Source organism: Setaria italica, chromosome I, assembly GCF_000263155.2.
Source record: "Setaria italica strain Yugu1 chromosome I, Setaria_italica_v2.0, whole genome shotgun sequence".
Lineage (NCBI taxonomy): Eukaryota > Viridiplantae > Streptophyta > Magnoliopsida > Poales > Poaceae > Setaria > Setaria italica.
The window spans coordinates 4,140,458-4,156,537 of NC_028450.1; the positions used below are offsets into that span (position 1 = coordinate 4,140,458).

The 16,080-nt window shown below is 46.4% G+C and overlaps 1 protein-coding gene across 1 annotated transcript; it reads right to left on the minus strand.

Moving 5' to 3' along the window:
• Positions 1-4,443: 4,443 nt before the first annotated feature.
• LOC101754357 lies at positions 4,444-10,141 on the minus strand. Its single transcript, XM_004951450.2, has 5 exons — positions 10,011-10,141; positions 9,835-9,926; positions 6,118-6,963; positions 5,858-6,007; positions 4,444-5,741 (listed from the first exon to the last, which is right to left on the minus strand). Exons 1-5 carry the CDS (start codon positions 10,090-10,092, stop codon positions 5,343-5,345), a joined length of 1,569 nt encoding a protein of 522 aa, XP_004951507.1. The 5' UTR covers positions 10,093-10,141; the 3' UTR covers positions 4,444-5,342.
• Between the last annotated feature and the right edge of the window lie 5,939 nt (positions 10,142-16,080).

A 16,080-nucleotide genomic window follows, 5' to 3' on the forward strand; every position in this document is an offset into this window, starting at 1 on the left:
GGGCCAAATGCTATTGAAAAATCAGACTATGAGTGGTGGCTCGTGACGGCCAAGCAATGAGTTGTCACGTATTTTCAGTTGCGGTTGGTTCCTATTACTAATGGGGAATGCGCTATTAGTACCGGTTGGAACCCCTTTAGTACCGGTTTCGCAACTGATACTGGTAGTTCGGTACTAAAGGGATATTTAAAAAAATAAAAAAGGAAATCCTCCCCCCCACCCCCCCACCCCCCACCCCCCCCGCCGACTTCCCCGCCCCGCCGCCCTCCTCCGCCTGCCCGCCACCGCTCTCACCTCCGCCCTCCCGCCGCCCACCCCTGCCCTCCTCCGCCCGCACGCCTCCACCCTTTAGCACCAGGTGGAGCCCCCACCCGATACTAAACAGGATCCAGGGGGGCTCCTCAGGGACTATCCGTTAGGTCCGGTACTAATGCTCACATTAGTACCGGGCTAAAATGCACCGGTACTGAGTCTTGAGACGAAGCTCAGTTTTACAGTAGTGTGCAGCCGTGATGATGTAACTTTGAATTGTGAAGGGGTTTTTCTGGTTTGTCCCACTAGTTGATAGTTTGATTGGTGGATAGTCGATTGGTGTTCTTAGTTGTGGTTTTCGAACCGGTTCCACCAAAAAAAATTCGGCCGTCACTTGTGTTTTTTTTTCTTTTGATCCGGGATCCAATTATGTTCTTGATATCTTACTATGACGTCTAAACAAAAGACTTTGCTTCAAACCGTGTGTTGATCTGGCTGTTAAACTATCCGAGCGGTTACAGTTCCCCAATCCTGCACTATGCTTGAACACAATGTCATGTACAGTATGAAAAGGGTCTAGTATTGTTATTGTTCCTGTTTTTTTGACATAATCTTTGGTCTCACCCTCCATGGATGATTGTTACCGTTAGCACGTACGTATTGATGTTGGACGACACCAGTCTGCATTTGTGTACCCCAACACCATACTGATTTTCGGCAAAGATTGGCACTGGCACGCGATACAACCAATCATAGTTTGATTACATTCGTATGGCAGAATCGAACTGGTTCCTCTGAATTTTGAGTGCGTGCTGCAATTGCAACATTCCATGGAGCATATTCCCAGTTGGCTCCTTTGAATTTTGGAGGAGAGCCGAAGTGCCGAACCATCATTCTCTACCGGCACACATCGGGCAGGGTCATAAGCACAGCGGCAGTTCTGCCTTCTAGAATCTACTAGAACTCTCCCCCTCTTCCTCTTGCACACAACTAACACAACTCCGCCTCACCCCCGTCTCTTTGTCTGAACTTGAAATTTCAAGTCCCCCCTCGATCCTCCACTCCTCCTCCCTCCTTGCAGGAGATGGAACTCAGTAATACACCGATACATCCGTCACCAGGGTGGACCCACTTTAGGCTATGGGTGGACCCACTTTAGAAGAACTAGTAAAATGCACGTGCGTGCCCACACGTGTTTCTAGAAAAGTAAATAAATTTTTTTCTCGAACAATGCAGGAGAGCTACGCGTCATTTCATTAAGAGAGACGAGAGTACAACGAGTCTGGTTTAGGATCAAAATTGGAGCACAGAAACACACTCACACCCCCAACTCAGAGAAGCTTATAAACGTGCCACGACAACATACAGGACCCTTACCAAAACAACCCGACCTAGGCAGAGAAGATAAGGCCAATAGAAATATGCAGTGAAAAGATAAGTGGATAAACACCCCAACTCAAAGAATCTTATAGATGCACCACGGTTGAGCGGATAAGGATGACGACGGAAAAGAACGAAACATCATTGACGGGAAAGATAAGGCCGACAGAAATATATGGTGAACAAAATGTGGTGAAAAAAGGAAAAAAAAACATAAAAGGGTATCATATGAGAATAGAAAGAAAGGAAACAAAGGGTTATATAATATATTCATTAATCTATTTACTAATTTTTATTTCATATGAAATTGCATTATAAATTAAGAAAAAAAATTAAAACTTATTTGTACAAACCAGTCAAATATGTAGGGGCGCATTGGACATTTAAAATCTTATATCTATAAACGGAAAATAGGAGAAGCCATTTTGCCAAACGTTTTTTCAAAATAACTTCAGCTCCACTAGAGAAACTACTCTACCATAGGAGCCACAGCTGGACCTGTTCTAGCTATCGTCGGAGCTGTTTTAGCCACAGACGAAATTCTGCCAAACTAGCCCTTGGTGTCTTCAGGCAAAGACACATTTTTTAGTGGTTCACGACAAAAGAAACCATTTAACAATGTCTGCCAGCAAATTTTCCTAAAAGTAAAACGGCCAAGGATAGGAGCATTCAACGCACACTCTCACTAGAGTCGGCTCGGCTCGGTCTAGCTGGATAGACTTACGAAGCTCGAGCCAGCTCATTAGGCTCGCAATCCACCCACATAAGGCAAGCACAGAACATAACACAGAATCAAAGCAGTTTGTAATTACAAAATATATTAAATTTCTAAAGCTTTTCAAAAGGAACCACGGGATCAATACACATGCGAACTCAAGGAACAGTAAGACCCTATAACTTAAGAAATTCTCAAAAATTCAAAATCACTAAACCGAAAATCAAATTATGCATGTGTACGTACATTTTGGTGCCACGAGAGATCGCATCGAAGGAGCATGCATGTGCCTACAATGTTGGCCAATGTCAAGGAGCTAAATGGATCGAAGGAAAAGGAAAGTTTGTTAGGGTTTGTCCATTTTTGCTATGGGTACGAGCGATGGAAGCTGCCAGATGGCAATGAATGAACGAGATTGGATGCATATCCATATGCAGCGATGATGACCAAAACTCCTGAAGTATAGCAGAGGTGCACCCAAGGTAGTCGTGCAATGCAGCACGCCACACAGCAGTAGGGTTGTATACAGAGAACATGTATAAGAGAGCTCGTTGAGTAGAGTTGTGGTTGTGGAGCCATAATGCACACATCAATAACAATGACAGCACCAAGACCCTAAAGGTAACCAATCCCCACAGTCTTAACCCATCAACTTTGGGATTTAGTTTTTTCAAAAAATTGGAATTTTTTCTTGATATAGGATTTCCAATTTTTAGCAAACGTGTCCTATCGTTGCGCGTCGCCGGATTGGTATCCTGTTTTCTTTCATCCAATTTTGGGAGGCGATGGATTTGGTCACTAGTGGCATAAACTATACATGCTTCATTTCACATGAATCCATTCTTTCATGCTCATATATTTCCTTATTTGTATGATCCTAAATGTAACGTTATTTATCTTTCCATGTTCCATCATAAACAAAGCCGAGCAGCCAGCTACCCCAATGTTGTCATTCATCAACACCTCAACATATGCAAATGGACTAGATGAAGGAAGGAGGCCCTGCCAGGCTTGGATATGATGGGCCGCAACATCACATACATTCGCACCATCAACAAGCACAAAAGGAAAGTTTGTTTTGTTGTAAGCAAGTCTCCATAAGTATATACCTTATGGGCTCCTCTATAAGTGCCTACATGAATAACACCATTGATCATGCAGCTATTGGATGATCTTATCACCACCTTGTGCAAAAGATGGGGACTGACTACACATATACCATTACCTAAGAGAAGCAATCACAAAAATTAAACTTCGTAAAAGTGATTTTTCCCATATATCATCGTATGTTATATTGGTAAAGTTATAGAATATTTCAGCATACATACACCATTTATTCCAATGGAAATCATAAATGTTAATCCTTCCTTATTTGATAAAAATATTTAGATTTTTTAAATAACATGCTGGTTGTCACCTCCAAAAATTTTTACCTCGCGAAGAAAACTTCTAAAATATTACTAAAATTAAATAGATATATAATTCTTTTTTTACTGAAGTCGGTAGGGGAAGCCTCTACCTATTTTTGTACAATTTTTTTATTCTAGACCCGTTTAATTCAAGTCGAACCGAGCCTGCTGGGTGCTACTCAGGTGCTCTAACCACTAAGCTAGAGGCCCTTTTGCAATTCTTCAAAAATAATATAGAAATCATGTAAAGCTTATTACTCGTAAAGATGCTTCTGGATAACATATTTTATAAAGAAAAGACATTGATATTTCTACATAAAAAATGGAAATGTATATGTTCAGAATAAATATGGTCGTATGAGAGCAATTGCCATACTTTCTATTTCAGTTAGCACAATTATATTATGATCGATTATTAATTTCTGAAGACCTGTTGTGATGTGTCATGAGTTGTAACCCATAGAAATGAGACAACTCAACAAAACCAATAAACTTACACTCTCAAAGCATATAAAGCATGTGTGGTCCTATACGCTTAATATTGTTAGTTGTCTTAGTGAGCAATTAATAAATTTTTATTTTTATTTGATAGTAAAGACCTTTAGCTTGTAAAATCATGTACCGCAATATATATTTAGGAATAAAATATGAATATTTATGTACAGCCGTTTGTAAAATCCTGCGTCCGCTGCTGGTCACCACCACTCTCTTGTATGACCCCCAAAACCATAAACCCGCCCACACCAAAACCAAATCTCTCTCAAAGTGCGCGAAGAGAAGAGCGTTGCCATGGAGGGGAGAGGAAGGGGCCCACCGTGAGATCCTCGGTGACCTCCAGAAGCTTCTGAACACGTATGCGTCGGGGATGGAGTTCGAGGTCCATGTGGAGGTGCTGCTCGGCATCGTCGACGCGACATCCATGATAGACCTGCTGCGACATCAGGAAGTGGAGAAGAGGTGGGTCGTCTCGGGGATGAAGCGGCACGAGGCACTGGTGAAGGTTGATGGCATGATCACCCACGCCTCAGGACTGCACGACCAGGCGATCGCGCAGATGGAGGTCCTCATCGCTTCAGCCGCCTCCAGAACTTTCAGTTGCGGCTGTGGTTCATCTAGCAGTCTTCTGTATGTGAAATGCTAGTTTTTCTGAGTGTCAAAAGAGCACCGTTAAGTTTTGGTCATTTACATGTCGATGGAGCAGCTCTTTTTTTCACTAGCGTTACCTGGGAGTTGTCTCAAATGTCAAGAGATGGATGGTTGAATTGCTTTTGTGAAGCTTAGTACAAGTTTTTTTATGTAAACTAGTACAAGTTGAAAATTTTGGAGAGTTCCAGAAGCAGACACAAAGTGGCAAGCAGATACATTCCAGATACGGAACTGAGCTGGGGTGCAAGTTGTGCTTGCGCATCCCTACCACCTAGGCTCATAGTCCTCTGCAACTTGAATTTGGATGCCCTCATCTCTTAAAAAAAACCTCCTAATTAATAATAAATTCATAAACAAGGCATATAAGCAAGGCACATAATAAGCATTGCTTTAGATAGTTAAATATTGGATGGCCATATTAACATTTAACTTGATCATATCTACCTAGTCTCTAAAGTATGGCACCGGCTACAAGGCCCTCGAACATCTAATTCCACAGTAGAGGGAACTTTTGCCGCGATGTATTTTTGGATGGCCATAAGACCCTTATTGGCTTCCAAGATCATGCCATTAGATAGATAGCAGCATTCACCGGTTTTGCGGGCAGGAGTTAAAGAACACCTCCCAAGATTATCTTCGTCATCCTGATCATTTATTGTGTCCAAGGTGATACTTTCCAGTGATGTTGCATTCTGAAGAATATGGCATGTTAGCTCAACCATGCTCTTTGCGGAGCAGAAGCCAAAGATCATCACATCCTTGAGGCTTTCATACTTGTGTTCAGGCCTCTGCCTCATGTTTGAGGCATCCTCAAAAACCGGTTCAGACTCCATAGAATTCTGCATGACCAGCACAGGATCAAAACCAATGCCACTTAAATAATCAGTTCACCAAAGATATTAGATACTAGATAACTTTAGTAAAGAAAGGTGACTTTGCAACAGCAGCAACTTACAATAAGAATGAAAGTCTCCAAGATAGGAGAAGCATCAAGAAATGAAGCCAAAGACCAAAAATCATATTCTGGAGAAAGGCATCTATCAAGATAGATTTCCAAGTACTTGAGGTGGTGGAATTTGGCAGCTACCGTTGGAGTATTGACCATCTGCATAAAAATATACATCATATTAATTATCTCTTAGAGCATGAGTGCATAACTACTGATAAGTGTCACCATCACCACCCAGGCACCTAACAATATTGAGTTTCAGATACCTCATTATATGAAGATAAGGTTAGAGTCTCGAGATTTGGCACCATATATGGAAGCTTGGTAATAGAGTAATTGAGAAAGTTGATCTCATCTAAACAGTCCATATCTAGGTTCTTCACTTGCAGTGATTCGAGTGAAAGTTGTACTAGGTTGTCACCAGTGAAGTTGAAGGTAGAGAGGTTTGGAGCTTTGCTCTCTATCATTTCCAACATACTGCAACCAGAAACAGTCAGGCAGCTGAGTTGCTCCAGCATGCATGGTATCTTCAGGCAGATTATTTCACTACAATAATTGAGTTCCAACTGCATCAAAGCAACAGAATTGGAAAGAAGGCACCCTAACTCTTCCCCTGTAATACGCACGCTACTCAAATGCAGCTTTGTCAGGCTTCTCAAGCAACCAGCGCCAACCGTGGGACGGAAGGCGCAATAGGTGAGATGAAGATGCCGAATCAAGTTTCCATTCACACCAAATAAAAGTGAGCACGGGAAGTTGTATTCTTCCTCGTATTTTGAAGGCAGCACAAGGGTGAGACTTTCAATTCTTGGTGTAATAGCAATCTGAAGCCAATCATTGAGATAACAAGGATTGAGATCACGGCATTCACAGACGTCAAGTTCGAGTGTCTTCACACCAGCGCTTGAGTGGTTCTTCAGAATCAGGTCCATTTTGGTAGTGAAAGCCCATACATCACCCTTCCCAGATGCATTTGGTTTCAAGCCCAGCGTTTCCTTAGAGAGGATGAGATAGGGGTGGTGTCTCCATGAACGTAGAAATGTGCGAGATACACAAGCAGCGCGAGCAGAATCTTCCATTGGCATTAGTGAATGTATATGAAACCAGATTTCCTGCGCAAGCATGGAAAGATAGTTGAGCGCAAAAGGGCTTATAAGGGAAAATGTCACTTCATCAGAAAATATACAATCATATAAGATAACATTCTAGCACAGGTGATCAATGCTTGTTCACATAAAATGTGTACCGCATGAAAGAAGCAGGTTGGTCATATACAGAAGTGTATCTTCCCCTCTACACACACTCTGAGGGGAACCATACAAAAAAAAACTACATATAGACATATTTGCACATCTCCAATGTATAAAAAGTAAAGAGTGCACAAGAAAGTAAGACTTACTTAACAGTATACTGTAGACCTTTATATAATATTTGTAGAAAGATTTTGTACTGCAAGGAGTTGTATGAAACTCAAAGGAGTTGTATGAAAGAGCATCAAAAGTATAATTTACGCATATAGACACTTAAATATATACTTTACCAAAAAAAACTATTTAGGCAGGGAGGTGGAGTAAAAAGGAGATGCCATGCATAGTTAATAAATAGGGGTAAAATTGCAAAAAACCCAAGTAAATGGAATTAACCAATTGGATATCCAATATTTAGAAAATCAAACATCAATCTGCTATGTGAGTGGTGATCGAAACTTGAACATTCTATTGGTTTGTGGCAAGATACAGTTTAACAAAATATGTTTCAAATGGCCCTGTAGCTCAAGTGAAACATAGAGCAAACATAAAGCTACACTGCTACAGTCACCTTTGTTTAAATTTGCTGAAGCTAGAAGTTAAAAGATTTACAACTACATAGTAGTCCTTTGTTACTTGACGATGGCAAAGATATTGATTTCTGGGAAGATAGCTGTAGCAGAAAATCTTGGTTGGAAAAGCATGTGTAGTCTAATCAGCATTAGGAGCAAAAATCACCGTAGCCCTGCCCTGTTGACAGAAACTGGAGACTAGCTTTCCGGAGATGGATAAATGATGAAAAATCAACGTCACTAATAGAAGCAGGAGTTAAAACGAAATGGTTGTGGGAATTAAAAGGGAAGATTTCCAGTAAAATCTGTTTGCATAAAAGTCTTTTTAATGAAGCATATTTTATACATAAGAGTGTGAGACACTTGTTTGTTAAAAAAAAATACTTTGATCTGGACAAGAGTGGCATGTGCTTGGATGCTTGATGTAGAATGGAAGAATCTAAGGATAAGTTGCACATGGAGGTCCTGTATGTGTAAGGGCATGTTTGGGTGTCGCATTTTCCTTAAATCATGGTGTTGAGAAACCACAGTTTTAGAAACTAGAGCTATACAATACTTTAGCTTAGAACAAAAGAGGCCCTACATGGAGTTTCTAAAACTCCAAAAAGACTGCAGCTTTAGCAATACCATGATTTTCAAAATTGAAACATTTATTACATCGAAACACCTTCTAAATTGAAACAAATTAAGGTATTCCATAACCTTAGAGTAACTCCAGCAGACCCTCTAAACAAGCTCCTACTCGAAATTTAAAGGCCGCTGGTTAAAAAATGAACTCCAGCAGACCCTCTACTATAGTCCTTACTTTGGGAGGCCTCCAAATTCACCTCCACGGCTCTCAGGCCCGGGGATCTATAGAGGGTCGCCATCCGTGGGTCCCACAACCTACCGTTCTCCCTCCTGCCCGATGCTGCCCTTCTTCCCGCCCGCGCCTCCCTTCTGCATCTGCCTCCACGCCGCTGCTGGGCCTGGTCCGCTGCCTTCCCCATCCCCTTGCCGTCAAGAGAGGACGCGAGCTCGCCGCTTCGCGTCCGAATCGGGCCACAGTGGGGGCTACAGTGGCGGCGGTGCGTGGAGGGAAGGGTGGTCCCCGTCATGGCCAGCTCCAGCTCGCGCACGCCGGCGTTGGCAGTGGCAGCGAGGGTGGACACGGGCGCATGGCAGAACGACCTGAGAGTGTTGCTTGGCATAATGGGTGCGGCACTTTGCTCTGGTGCACGTCTGCGCCAGCGAGCCACCACTTACATCCTGCCTTTGCTTGCGTGCGTGTTCTAGTTCAGATTAAACTCAATCTCGGCTGCTCGGTGAAACTCCCAAGCCGAAAAATTGTATGATTTGGAGCACGTCCTTACGTCAAGATTTGAGTTCATGATAGCTGAATGTGCCTGCTTCTAACTAAAACTGTTGTCCATTTATGTATTGCGTTCTTGATCTTCTGTTCAACTTGTCATGGTAGCTTTTCTTTGATGTTTTCTTGACGCATCAGGCGAGCTCACGGACAGCTGCTCCACGGATAGACGGCCCTGCCTTGCGCCAAGCTTTTCATGCCGTACTCTCTGCAGCCGCCCTTCATGGATGGGAGATCCATCGCCCCATCGTGCTCCACGCAGAGGGAGGGGAGAGAAGGACAGAGGATGCGTGGAGAAGAACGAGAGAGAGACTGACAAATGGGTCACATCTGTCAAAAGAAGATGAGGGCTAAAAAGTAGGGGTTATTGTTGGAGTTGAGCATAAAAAATATGATCCCGAAAAATAGGTGGAGCCCCTGCTCAAGAAGTAGGGGTTCTGGTTTAGGGATTATTGCTGGAGTTGCTCTTAGTACTTTTATCAAAACTTCAAAAAATACTTTGTATCCAATAAATAGCAGCATGAACGGGAAGATCACAGCAATTACAGCAAAAGGAGAACAAGTCACTGCCGGATTTTATAAGATTTTCTATTATATCATATGGTTGTCTTGTAAAATCGGCTCGAATATGACTGAGGAGTGAGGACCATAAAACAAAAATTACTTAAGTACTGCCAGGCCTACTGAGAATTTGATAACGTAGCTACCAGAGTGTGTGCAGTTAGCTGTCCTCGAAAACTTTGTGCGGTTTGCAAGTCAAAAGCGAAACTCTGTAGTAGTTCACGTGTACTTTGAGAAATATTTTACAGATCGTACCTCTGGGAGGTTTGGCCCTGAATCTCTCATTCTTTTACCAGGACGAGAGTTATCCTTCGTTGCTTTGGACTTGGAAGTGATCGATCCAGCGACTGCAACACAAGATGTATGCATGGTTACCCTATGGATTATGCAGACATGGGTGCAGACGTGGGGTGAGGCACAAGGAAGCTTACTACGGCCATCTACTTTGTGGCGACCTCGCCGCCGCTCCCGCCGATGCGTGCTCATGAGACGCTTCAGCGCTAGCATCCCCATGACGCCCTACCACCGCAATCCCTCGGCACGGATCGAGACGAGAAATCGAGGGCCGGTCAGGCTCTGTTTTGTTCGCTCGATCAGATGTGCCTAAATACCAGCCGGACGGGCTGGGTGGGGATTCGAGTCCGAAACCAACAAGGCACGAGTCGCCGGGCGGAAGAGGAAACCGGACGGCAGCACGCTAGGATATTCCTTCCTTTATTACCGCAACAAAAAAAAAGAGAGGAAACCGACCTAAAAAAAAGAAAAAGGTCGTTTTTACGTCTCCATTTTTATCATTTTTATGTTTTTCATTCCAATCTCTAAATCTAACAATAGTTACGGATTACGATATTATATGTTTATACGTGCTCTGTTTTCTTAAATTTCATTCGAAATTATTTGAAGTCCAAATCAATATTTTGGATAAACTAGTTCAATATTTTATATGAAATTATCAAGACAGTACATTCAAATATTGAACACAAATTTTGAAAATCTTAAAGTAGTACATCAAAATGTTATTTTTTAAAAAATAACTAAAATGTACTGCGTATATAGGATCTCATTCAATTTAATTATAGTGATTCAAACATATTCGGAAATGGACTCACGATTTAATAAAGAAAAATACCATGTTTGAGATTAAAAATAATTAATCATCCACATGTCGCCTCCGATCAAATTATATCATATGTCATGCTTATGACTATCTGGTTTGTTCCGACACCTCATCTTAGCTATCCAGCTACTGTAGCATTAATCTCAAATAAAAGATACTATTCGAATGGGTAACCATGGAAAGTTCATGCTTGATAAGAACCCGCTAGGGCTGATTCCTGATCTTTCGATGAGAGAAGGTGGATAACTTGATTTGGGGATGGAGGCGACGTTCACGGCCCGACTACAACCATCCAAGGATGCTGTGCCTTGGCAACCGATACACCACCTCCAATGGTTGTCGCGATCTTGTGGAGCACGATCAACCAAACTACTAGGGTAATTCCTGCAAACAATCGAGGAACAAGTAAGAATAAGTAGAACAAGCAACTTAATTGCAAATATGGAGATGAGAACCAAACTGAACTCACAAAATTGTGGAGAACGGATGGTCTAGTCGACACAGGCGTCTACAAGGAAGTAGCAATGGCTAAACTTTCAACAAAACAAAACCCAATCTGTTTGTGACGGCTCTAATCCTTATAAATACCTAGGAGAACAACCAGGGGGTGTTGGGGTCGTGCTCCAACCCTAGGACGTATCCCTAATGGACCCAACTTGATACACGACCCATCGGGCGAAAATAAGGCGACGCAACACCTTTGGATAAAAAATCTCTTGGTAGTAATTTGGTCATTGCGGCCGCATGAGAAAAGATATGGATATGAATCCAGATCCAATGAAAATAGACTTCATAAGGATTCCAAAGAGTACTTGAACGCCCAAAACGAAGTCCCTATGAGGTCGTGGCGGCTATTGCAAATTGGCGCAGAGTTGCAGTCCGAATCCAGCCCCAAAACGTGTTGGATTGGATCTCTTTCTTTACTTGGGCTAAAAGTGACGTGGTGGCCTGGTGGAGAACGTTGGGAATACTTGAACTTGTCCCCCAATCAACTTCTTTGGTCCTCCATGCCTTCCATGTATGTTTAACACTCTTTTTGATCCACTTATGTATTTCTGAAAATAACAATGAACACACATCATGGTGCAGCATCAATTCATCAAATGTATCAAATACAATCTTGATAAAGAATTGGTTCACCTTTGAATCAAAGTTTGCCAATGTGGTTGTCATTGTCAAGATTAGCGGATCAAGACTACGGCTAGTAAATTTCTTTTATGCGTGTAAGGCTTCGGATGGTGGCGTGGGAGGCACGGGGTTTAGACTGATTCGGGCAAGTGAAAGCCCTACGTCCAGTATGAGGCGCTGCTCGTGTTGCCCACGTGGGGTTCTGTAGTAGGGGTTACAGGAGTGCGAGAGAGGAAACTGGTCCCAGGTCTCTTGGGTGTGCACTGGTGCTCTAGGTGGGTATGAGTGTGTTATGTTGGCTTGGAAGCCTCCTCTGTCTTAGGCCCCCGATTCTCCTTTTATAGCGCAAGGAAGCCACCGGGGTTACAGGTGAGACCGGGTGTGTGGAGAAGTAAAAGAGATAAACAAAGCTAAGTAAAATACAACATAAGGAGAGGGACCAAGCTCCAGGGCTGCCGCCCCTCGCTCTGGCTTCTGGCTCCTGTCAGCGCGTCCGTCGGGAGAGGGCAGCTGCCTCCAGATCCTGTCGATGATCTCTCCGGTGGCCGTTGCTGCCAGGCATGATGATGATGTTTAGTCGTGGCGTCTGTGCCCGCCGGGGAGGATGGCCGATTCTGTTATCCTGCTGATGACCCGTGGGACGCGGACGTCGCGTCCCTGTCGCCGGAAGCACGGGGCGCGAGAACGGGCGAAACGCCCTCCTGTGCCAGGCGACGCGGGCCATGAGTACCTTGTGGCGAATCGGAGGGAGCCGCGACCACTGTAGCTCGCACCGCACGGTCGCACATAGGTACTTGTGACGGGTCGCGCTGGGAGCGCCAGCTCCTTTCTGCGTGCCAGGGCTGCGGCACATTTATGGCGAGGTCGATAGGGGAACCCACGAGATCCGCGCCCTGATCTTCCAATCTGCGCCCGAGGCGGATATTTGTCCTGTGGGCCCGAACGAGTCCGACCCCTCGTGCCCTTGGTCGGGCGAGGCGGAATTTTATGGCGGGGGGTCGGGAGCGCCCGACCCCAGTCCCCTGGGTCGGGCGAGGCGGAGTTTGGTCTTTAAGGGGTCGGGAATGTCTAACCCCGGGACACTGGGTCGGGCGAGGCGGAGCGTGGCTCCTCCCTCCCGCGTTGGGCCGACGGCAGTCTTTATTACCTTAGGTGGGCCTGGGCCTTTATGATTGTTGTTTCCATGGGCTTTGGGAGGTCGTTAATATTTTCCCCCAACAGTGGTTGTATACGAGCAGGTGATGTTCTCATCAATGCTTAAAAGTTGTTCGGTAAAAGTTGCATTGTGCATGGCTTGCTTATTGTTTAAAATAACACCATTTTTATAGATGTACATGCAACCCGCAGCCCGACAGCCCGGCACGAAGCCCTTTTTTTAGCCCGTCTCAAGCCCGGCCCGGTCCATTACTCATCGGGCTCGAGCTGGCCCGGCCCGATGCCTCGTGCCGGGCGCGGGCCGATGCCTCAGCCTGATGGGCGGCACAGCCCGGCACGGTGGCAAGGAGGCAGCCCGTTAAGGCCCGTATAATACCAACCAGAGAAAAATCATCCGACAAACTCTAACCCTATCTCTTCTCATTTACCCTGCTGCTACCCTTCCGAGACTTCGAGCTCCGACCCCGTGACCCCGTCGCCTCCCCTCCGAGGCTCCGACCTCCCCTCCGCCTGCAGCATCCCCTCCGGCGGGCGGCGCGCCGCCGATGCTGCCTCCCTCCCTCGCAGGCTCGCGGCCTCCTTCGGCGCCGCCGCCGCCTCCCTCCGAGGCTCCAACCTCCCCTCCACCTGTGGCCTCCCCTCCGGCGGGCAGCGCCGCCTCCCTCCCTCGTGGGCTCGCGGCCTCCACCGGCGCCCAGCCTCCCTCCCTCGTGGCCTCCACTGCCGCCGCCTCCCTCCCTCGTGGCCTCCGCCAACGCCGCCGCCGCTCTTCCTCATGCCCTCGGCCCTCCACCACCGCCATCCTCACGGCCTCCACTCCACCAGCGCCGCCTCCCTCCCTCGCAGCCTCCTCCACCGCCACCGGCATAGCGAGAGCCGCGGCGGCGGTGCGGGGGACGACAGCGGCAAGAGGTCCAGCGACGGCGTGGGGCCTGCCGTGCTCGACGGGCGGTCCAGCACGAAAAAGACCTTGCGGGCCCATGCTTGGGCTGCCGGTGAGGCCCGTGGGCCGGCACGGCACAACGAAGTTGTCATGACGGGCCAGGCTCGGCACAAAATTTAACGGGCCTTGCTGGGCCCGTGCCGGACCGGGCCGGGCGATCCGAATGTACATCTATAACCATTTCTGGGAATGTACAGAGCCATGGCGCAATAGCGTTCATGAATGATGCAGGTCCTTCATAAGCAGACTTGCGAAGTGATCGAGGATGAATATAATTGTCGCTGATCAACTTCAGCCTTCGACCTTGAATCCAATAGTTGTCCTCTTTTCTTCACCTCTATTCGGTGCGGCCTTTCTTCTTCAACATATAACGCGCGTGCGCGGAGAGGGTCGGCTGTTGACTGAAGTGAAAGAGGCATGCGTTGTTACCTCTGCTGTTCCTGACAGGGTTAGGATTTGTTCCTGTTTCTGACATAACCAGGGGCGGACCCATAGGGTATGCCGGGTGGGCCACGGCATACCCTGAGGCCCAGCACTTACCTGGTAAGTAGAGGTCAACGGGAGATGATTCTGCTGCTTTGACGCTTGATTGCAACGATTCAGCTACCTGCGAGACCAGACGGGCGACAATTCAGCTACGAGTCCACCACGGCCCACCAGCCCACGAGGCCACGACTCCTCCCATGATCCCGTCCTCCGACGCGGCGCGCAGCTATACGTGCCGATTGCCTCATAATCTGGTATACGAATACGATTCGCCCACGATTCGACGCGCCGCACGCGAGTCAGGCGACGTCTCGAGTTCTTGACGATCCCTCCGTCCGTCCGCCGCCACGATTCCTCCAACCACCACGCACCACAATTCCTACGCCGCCGCACCAGGGCCAGCGCATCTGTGCATGGTCGGAGTCTTCTTCTGCAGACTGCGGCAACCAGAAGCTAACGCCGGAGCTTCGTTGTGGCGGAACCACCTCGGATTAGCTTGATTGAGCAAGGTTAAGTCGCCTAACATGCAACACTCCTGCTCAAACTGAGCTAACACGGGGTGCCGTCGGATTTCGTCCGATTTAACCACTTAACAGGATCGAGTTTAGCAAAACCCACACGAAGGTGAGTGGTTACAGAGAATACAACAAGTCCACTGAGTTAAACAAGTTTTACCTATTTTAGTTCAACCATAAAGTCCAACATCAGAGTTTTATGAAACAAAAGAACAACAGGGAAAACACTAGCGGAAGACTTCGTCGGGGTCGGATATCCGGGCGAGGCCAGCCAGAACATCACTGAGTCCTCTCCTCGCCGTCCGAGGAGGGGTCCCACTCGACCGTCCAGCCTGGCGGAAGCTGGGGAGACCAAGCACCAACCAGAGAGGGGTCGGACGCGGCAACTTCACCTGAAAACAGAAGCCACAACAAGGCTGAGCTACTAAGCTCAACAAGACTTAACCGATAGGAGCAAGGACTACTCCTCCCTCTAGACATGCAAGCTATTTGGCTGATGGGGTTTGTTTGCCAAAAGCACTAAGTAACCCTATTTCAGTTTTAGCTCCGGTTCTATGTTCATTTACCATTCTAGGTTGTGCAACCTATTCTAAGCAATCATGGAGTCAAACAAGATATGTAGACATAACAACCACATTGCCATCATCAGATTCCTCAATTACTCAGGGTGACATAGCGATCAAGCAATCTCAAACTGTGAGAGGCAGACGAATCGATTCGAGTTCTTTAACCATGCATGGTGAACCTAGCCTCACGACATCCGCGCACCCGGAGGTCGCTTCCTGTGTCGGCCTTCCCCATCAATCCCCTAAGCCGTGTCGGGCCCATTTCCTTTGGTGCAAGGTTCCACAGACTCAGCCTCTGCCGTCCTGTGACCACACATTGCCACCACGTGCGACAACCAGCAGGGGAAACTCCGTTCCAAGAACAATGGGGCGACCGCTCACATCTAGGTTCAATCCGGTACTAGGCTTCCTCATCCCATACTAAGTATGAGGCTAGTACTTTCAAACACTTGATCACGAACACCACCACTGTCGGGCCTTAGCAAATTTCATAGACAGACGGGGCGACCATCCGACCACCAAAGAGTTACCCAAAACTCTGCCCCGTCCATCGTCCTTATAGTTATAACAGGAGAGTAAACATGCAACTCC